Genomic DNA, 8295 nt, shown 5'->3' on the forward strand with positions numbered 1-8295 from the left:
ATTAAATATATAAATGTTTGAATTTTAAGATATTTTTGATATACCAGTTGATAAGTTAGTTTTTGCTTAATAAGTTAGCTCTGTATTAGATAAAAACTAAATGATAAGTTAGATGACATTGTAAAACAATTTAAAAAGATGTGAAAAAGTTACTCAATTAACATAACACATAATTGGAAATAAACAGATAAAAACCCTTTAGTTTGTCAGGAAACAACTATCTAAATTAAACTTTTCAACTATCTTATCATAACCAATACCATCAATCAATATCATATATTGGCTTTATGTGTATTCCATTTCAGGGAACGTAAAGATTTTAGCAAGAATGGAGGTAGAGTGGACAATTTCACGAGTTACATAGTGCAATTTATTTATCCTATTCATTCAATTCGTTTGATTTACATGTGGTTTATAATAAGACTGTGTAACTATATATTAATCAAATAATTATTAATAAGACAAGGGTAATAAAACTTGTATACCAAAATCAATATCATAAATACCTTGTAATTACTGTTTGTTAACTGATAAATAAATAAATTCGGAATGTGATCTTATTGAAATGCCCTTGAGTCTTGTCTTAACATATATATATATATATATATATATATATATATACACACACACATATATATATATATAGGGTTGTTCACGTAAGACCAAGGGTTTTTCGTGAGACTTGTAAGACCAATTTATAAGATAAAATTTTATGCAATGATATATACTCATAATATCTTGCGACTCTTTTGAATCTTGATTACATTATATAGGTATGTGTGGGTAATAAATTAATTAAGGAACATGACAAGAATATTATCAATGGTATTGCACCTACACATGAAAGACAATCATTCCCAAATATATATATATAACGTACCTTCCCTTCATCACAAGAGTCAAAGATTTTAGAAGATAGATTCAAAAAAGATGGAGTTGTTTTCACTCTTCCCTCATACTACTAATTCATTATCCAGAGCATTTATTTAAAGCGATCTAGATAAAAAGAAAAATAAAAAAAATCTACGTTTATTGAAGGTAAAGTTTGGAAATAGAAGTTATTCATGTTGCATCTCATTGGTTTTGTTGAAAGATTCTGTTTGAATTGAAATCAGGTCATTCATTATGACCCGCTAATCATCTATGATTGAATGATTAAAACGTGCAACTTATAATTGACAAAATATGATAAAAGAATCAATCAAAAAGGACCCTGTGATTTCAATTACAAATTCATTGGAATGCTAGTTATATGCTTAACACATTCAAGTCGAAGGTTGTTTATCGGAGAGATTTTAGATTCTAATGTGACTCGTTTCGGTTCAATTCCAAACAACTCCCATGCTACTAAGATAGTTACAAATTCCTTAGCACTGCATAAAAGTACTACTCCTATAGCAGTTGTTAATACGAATAAGAAAAACACTATTATAGCTATATATGTACATTCAAGGTACCCCTGTAAATTGATGATGGTTAACGAATACAATTGTTTCATTAACTTTGTCATTCTAATTAATAATCAAAGTAATTGACAAGAAAAAGATCATCAAATGGTTAACATAAGAAACAGAAAAAGATTCAAGATTGTCAAATTTCTGCGTCATTAACTTGTGGGCAAAGAAAGTATGCATGGATTAATTGTATTACTTTCCTTGTTGGAGAATTCATCTAGCTAACCTCAGCTCAAGATCCACCTGATCTTCCATGGAGCCCATGAACAGTGGCGAAACCACGGTCTTTTGCCTCTTGCAGTTCATAACTTCAACGTCACAACCATCAAACCCTAAATACAAATTTGTTTCAACAGGTCCAAGTACCAAAACTTCATCACAAACACAACTCTTTGCATCTGAAGGGCTACCGACGGTGGTATTTTCTTGACATAATATTGGTATTGAAGAAACCATAGAAGACGAAACAGGTGAAGGGAAGAAACTAGGGTTCGAAGATTCCAATAAAGATTTAGAGAAACCCTGCTGGCTATTAGGGTTTTGTTGTGTACCATTTAGAGACTGCTTAAGTTTAGCTCTCTCCCTCCTGTGAACATTCATATGACCACCTAGGGCTTGAGCTGACCTGAACTCTCTTCTACAGAAGCTACAAGAATAAGATCTGGGAGGCCATACGAATCCACCTAGGGGACCTCGAGCATCCTCAGCGAAAGCTTGTTCTTCCCATGAGTGGCTAAATGAGTTCTTGAGGATACTGTTCTTGCTCTTCACCCACATCAAATACTGTGAGTATTGCTCCATTGATATATCTTACAACTTTTCAGATTTTCAAACTTGTTTGAAGTTGAGAGAAATATATGTCTAAGACAGTGGTCAATTTTACTTTCTGCTTAAAAGGATAGTCATACATATACACATAGCTCTGATGAGAGAGAATCTAGAGAGAGAAAAGGGTAGTTTTAGAAAAGAAAAAAGAGTTGGGGCAGCTCTCGTTTTGCTCTTTAAGCTAAGCGTACTTGATGTTATTGTAGGTGAGGGTTCCTAAATGTACAGTCATTTGTACAGGACATGACATAACAGAACAGAACAGAGCAGGACAGGACAGTTGTTCATACACACAATTGCTATCTCAATGTATTTTCTTTGAAACGTAAAAATTTATTAAATAAAACACTATCTAAACAAAACATCACACGTAACATTTACTACTATGAAATATTACTTATATATTCTATAAACGTAGTTATCAGTGTTTTTAATAAAACCGTTTAACATTTGTTTAACTAAGAACGTTCAACGCTTTTAAAGATATCATTATATGTTTCTTACACCAACATATTTTTAACGTGACAAAATTACTATATTTTTGATATTTTTTTCCCTGTAATTATTTATTTAAAAAATGAACGTCAATTTCTATATGTTACATAAATTTGTAAATATATTTTGGGCTTAAATATAGGGTCCAATTACAACATATTATAGCGTGTTATAATAACTTTATAAGAAAATTTAAAAATTATTTATTTATTAATCCAAGGGTCGCAATTTCATGATAAGGTCAATGAACAAAATTCTATATAGAAGATTGCCAGATAGAAGAAGACACGAATAAAGATTAAATTAAACATGTTGTGACAATTATATTAATAAAAGTAATAGAGCTAATTTTTAATCTACTAAGTAGAGAAAATAGATGTCTTGCTTTGAATGTTGTCATGTACGTATGCATACTACATATTTTTTAAATGTTGCTCTAATTGGATCATTAGTTGAAATAGTTAATGCGTTTTCATTTGGTGCCAAACATTCAAGATAACCAAAAACTTTTAAGTCAACATTTAGCATTATATGCACCAATATTTTATCATCAATCCACCCTCTAGAATGTGATGGTGGATGACATCTTTTATACTCTATATGTAGCTCCAACTACTTGTTGATTATATATATATATATATATATATATGTGTGTGTTATATTCATGTATTAACTCTGTATTATATGAGAAATGTAAGATCCATTCATAACCACACATGTTGTGATTACATATTGTGATTACTTATATAACCTAAACTAATGTGTATTCTATTTCAATCATGGTAATTAATTCATAATGTTAATACATGTTGCTCCAAGGCATCAATGTTTTATATTTCAAACATTAAACCTAAATATAGTATTTCACATTGTGCTTACTCACTGGACTCATGTTAGGTCTCATAGTTTTCACAAATAATTGGGTTTTTATATGATTACCACCCATTTATATATATATATATATATGAGAATGTTCAAATTTAAAAAACAAAAAGGCTAAAAATATACAAATAAATAATTCATATGTAAATCATTGATATAAATTTAAAAAAAATGTATATGTGAATTGATGTTTAATTTCGTTATGATTTTGCACATGAATCATTTATTTATACGTTCTTAACTTCGGTCTTTCTTGTCTAAACTGGTTTCGTATTGGCCTAAAGTAGTTTGTAGAGTTAACACAATTGGATGGTTGACAAAAGATCCGTTGTATGTGTGTGTGTGTGTGTGTGTGTGTAAAGGGAGAGGACGAGAGAGAGAGAGAGGAAGATCTTTTATTAACCAAAAGAATGGTGTTAATTTTGTAAACTTATTAAATCAATAAGGTTCATTTTTTAATCATGGTTACTTCAAATGTTAGATTCAATAATCAAGGGTAAATAGGTAATTTTTAGTTGTTAAGTTACTTTATTATACTAAATGGGATGTTACAAAAAAATAATTAGGGATCATAATTATATTATCTTTTTCAAGATTCTAAAATGATTACGTTTAAAATTCATTTGAATAATGGATAATCAAAATGAAGACAATACCATTCGACATATTGATTAAGATGATTTCTTTGTTTTTGGTATTTTGAATATTATGGAAGGATGTATCGTGATAGATAATTATCTGTCATCAAACTCACCATTGATGACCGAATATATTGAATCCCATGACATTAACCTTGAAGTTTTTTCAAATAAAAATGGAAGTAGTTGGTCTTGTGGAGCGGGTTTTTCAGCAATATGATTATAATTGGTTGAATTAGGTTTGTATGATTTGTATAAATGATTTGTTTCGCATTTGATCCCTCCACATAACCCTTCCTATTCTTACAATCTATACAACCTCATCTAAAACCGTCCACTTTTTAATCTTTTTTTTTTTTTGGTTTTTTTTAATTAAAGTATTTTTCAACTATTCAAATGATAACCGTTGATGAAAATAATCGATGGTTAACATGTAGTTGAATTGATTGTAACAATTAGAGAGATTGTATAATAAACCATCCTCTCTCTTTTTAAATACATACATATGTATGTATGTATGCATTTAGAAAGTGATATTTTATTGTTTCTTCATTTACGCCCAAATGTAATATTTAAACTCATGAAGTATTAAGTATACACATTGTATTAGAAGGAAGTTTTGGTTTAACAAGATTTTTAAAACCATTTTTGTACATCAATAATTGCTGATTTTTCTTAACCTTTAATTTTAAACATGATTAAAACTAGTATGGCATCGAATATCATTGTATATTTACTTTTATCAAAATTGTTTCATCGTTGTAATAAATACTAAACTTTTGAAATACTTCAAGATTTATAGAACAATTAGTGTTTATATAATTTGACCTTCAATCTTGATAGTAAAATATGAAACGTTAACTACAAGGATGGTGCCTGATTGGTTTGAGCTTGACTCCAAAGGTCAAAAGTATAGGAGGTCTCAGGTTCAAATCCAAGGAGGAATAAAAATCCTCTTGTGACCACGGAGGTTCAAATACGGTGACTACGAGCTATCTGCAAAGCACGTGGTCACCCTAAGATTAGTCGGCTCGCATAGCGGGTTGGATATCCAGGTTAATAAAAGAAAATAAAATGTAAATCATAACAGCGAATAGGCTCCACTCTTCCCTGAATAAATAAGCCCCCTTATAAATTATGGCATTTACATGATTGGGATTTTGTTTACATTCAGGATTGTTGGCTTGTTGCTATCAACTCACTATAACTTATTTAAATTCTTGAAAAGTACAAACTATAAGAAAACAAAATATTTCAAGAAAAAAGAACAAAACAAATAGACTTTAAATAAGCCATATATATATATATATATATATATATATATATATATATATATATATTAACCGTTAATTGTCAATAACCGAATCAACCAAATAAACTCTATTCTTCAGGAGTTGTATATACAAAGTTATAGATCACTCTTGGCTCGTTTTAGTTTCAAATTTTCAATCGTTTATATTAAATTAATCTATACTTGACAATAATTAATTTTACAACAACTATTGTATTATTTGATTTTTCATTCACATTTGAGTCGACCTTCCATATGGAATGTCGTTTATTCTTTTTTATTGTAATGATAGACGTTGATTTAGTTTTCTTCACCATAACATGTTAGAAAGTAGGGTCGTAGAAGGAGAAAAGTACAGCAAATATGTGGTTAGAATGTGAAGGATCATTATCCTTAGAATATTATATATTAGCCCTCACAATCAAGGTTGTTTGGGTTAAAATCAACCTCCATCAATTATCTAATCATAAAGATATATTCAACAACTAAACATATCGTCCATGAACATTTATGTAGAATTTCAATGAAGAGAGGAGGAAGATGGAGAGATCATAATATGATGAAGTGATTACACACACACACACACACACACATATATATATATGTATATATATATATGTAAATATCTATATAGGTTTGTGTTTGTAACTGATTGTGGATAAGTTAAAACTAACATTTGAATTCATCCAAATCAGAAAACCATGAAAAAACTGTTACAAAGAATTCGTAACAGTGGGTAAAGCGATTTTTCTGGCGGGTTAAGTCACCTAGAAAGTCACTAGAAGCACTATCCAATTTAACGAATTTTCAGAATCTGGCGCAACTTCTCAAGCGACCTAAGTCGCATGGAGACTCTCTTGAAGCTCTGTTTCCAAACATAAGAATTTGATTTTTGGAAAATCACACATGCACAACATGCTAGTGCTATCTCTTGACAGTTTTATGTATGTGTAAAATTCACACAACAATGTCAAATCCTCCTTAGCTCACTTGATCTATTAATTAAACAACTCTATAAGTTGTTTAAAGATTATAAACTAAGAAAGAGTTTATCACTCCATCAATGTAGGATAAGTGATATGCCTAAAACTCATATATATAGTTCATCAATACAAGTAAGATTATATTATTCTTTCTATGTGGGACAAAACCTCATAATGAATCTCACTATGAAGACTATGTATACAACAATTCCCCACTTAGTCTTCATTTAATAAAATGAATTATGCATAAGTAAAAGTATCTTTCAATTTGAACTTTAACTTAGTGTAAACTACTCAAAATTCTAACTAAATCTATGGTGTCTTATAGCTTTTGAGCCAAGATTTATATATTAAAAATGCAATAATCACATACACAATTGATTATCAAGATATGTTCATAAACATATAGCACCATCATGGCCCTATGCTCATCCTAGATTCATGAACAGTTAAAAAAGTTGACCTACACTTTTCTTAGAAAAGGCAACGCCTCTTATGTTTATATACGTAAAATTCATCAAAAACTGAATTTCATTAAGAGTTTAACACTCACCCTAATAACATGTACTAGATCTGACTAGTATGAGCCTAGTTGGAAATCAACAACTTGTTATTATCACATTGAAGTTTTATCTAAGGGTATACTTAGAAAAGGTCGGGTTTCCATTGTTGCCAACTAATCCAATAGGTCTCAATCCCTTTTTTTCGACTTGTTCCAAATACCATATCTTTTGAGAGTCCTTTGGTAAAAGAATCAACTAGATTATTACAACTTGTTATATACGTAACTGTTATTATTCCATCGAATATTAACTCTCTCATATACGCATGTCTAAAACTAATATATCTAGATTTTCCATTATAAATCTTATTATATGCTCTAGACAAGGTTGCTTCACTATCATAATGCAAAGAAATGGCTGACATCGATTGTGGTCACAACTTTATATCCAATAACATATTTTTAAGTCATACTTCTTCTTTGTATGTCGCTGCTAAGGCTAAAAACTGATATTCCATAGTGGAACGAGTTATACAAGTTTGTTTCTTTGAGGCCCAAGAAACAGCACCACCACTAAGCATAAAAATCTAACCACTGTGGATTTATTATCACTATTACCAGTAATCCAACTATCATCTGAATATCCTTCCAGAACTATGGGAACATTCTATAGTGTAAAGTTAGCTTTTTAGTCCTCTTTAAATAAACAAATACTCTCCCAATGGCTTCCCAATGTTCTAGACTAGGATTACTAGTAAACCTTGAAAGTTTGCAAATAGCATAACCAATATCTGGTTTAGTACAATGTGAGCATACATTAAACTACCAATTGCACTAGCATATTCATGTTGAGCTATAGTTCTTCCACTATTCTTAGTAAGTTCACAAGAAGAATCATGTAGGGTGTTAACTTCTTTAGATCTTAAATGCTTAAACTTAATTAGCATTTTCTCAATATAGTGATATTGATTTAAAGAATAACTCCTATTGTTTTTCTTGACCTTGATACCTAATATTGTATCAACCTTATTTAAGTCTTTCATATGAAAGCATGAAATTAAATAAGCCTTAGTCTCATGTACACCTTTCTTGTTTGTTCCAAAGATTAACATATTATCAACATAAAGGTATACAATTACACAGTAATCTTTTCTAAACTCAAAGTATTTGCGCTTATTTGCTGAATTATGAGCGAAACCACTTGTTAATATAGAAGAGTCAAATT

General features: G+C 29.9%; 1 protein-coding gene across 1 annotated transcript; it reads right to left on the reverse strand.

The window, feature by feature from the left end:
- Positions 1-1414: 1414 nt before the first annotated feature.
- On the reverse strand, positions 1415-2361 carry LOC112510069 (zinc finger protein 10-like). The gene has a single exon (XM_025115345.1). The coding sequence runs from the start codon at positions 2253-2255 to the stop codon at positions 1668-1670; it is 588 nt and encodes a 195-aa protein (XP_024971113.1). The 5' UTR covers positions 2256-2361; the 3' UTR covers positions 1415-1667.
- Positions 2362-8295: the final 5934 nt, after the last annotated feature.

The sequence above is a fragment of the Cynara cardunculus genome (assembly GCF_001531365.2).
Source record: "Cynara cardunculus var. scolymus isolate 2C chromosome LG 3, CcrdV1, whole genome shotgun sequence".
In the NCBI taxonomy this organism is placed as follows: Eukaryota; Viridiplantae; Streptophyta; class Magnoliopsida; order Asterales; family Asteraceae; genus Cynara; species Cynara cardunculus.

Excerpts from the sequence above, each read along its gene's own strand:
- LOC112510069 (XM_025115345.1), bottom strand. The coding sequence starts at position 2,255 with ATGGAGCAATACTCACAGTATTTGATGTGGGTGAAGAGCAAGAACAGT.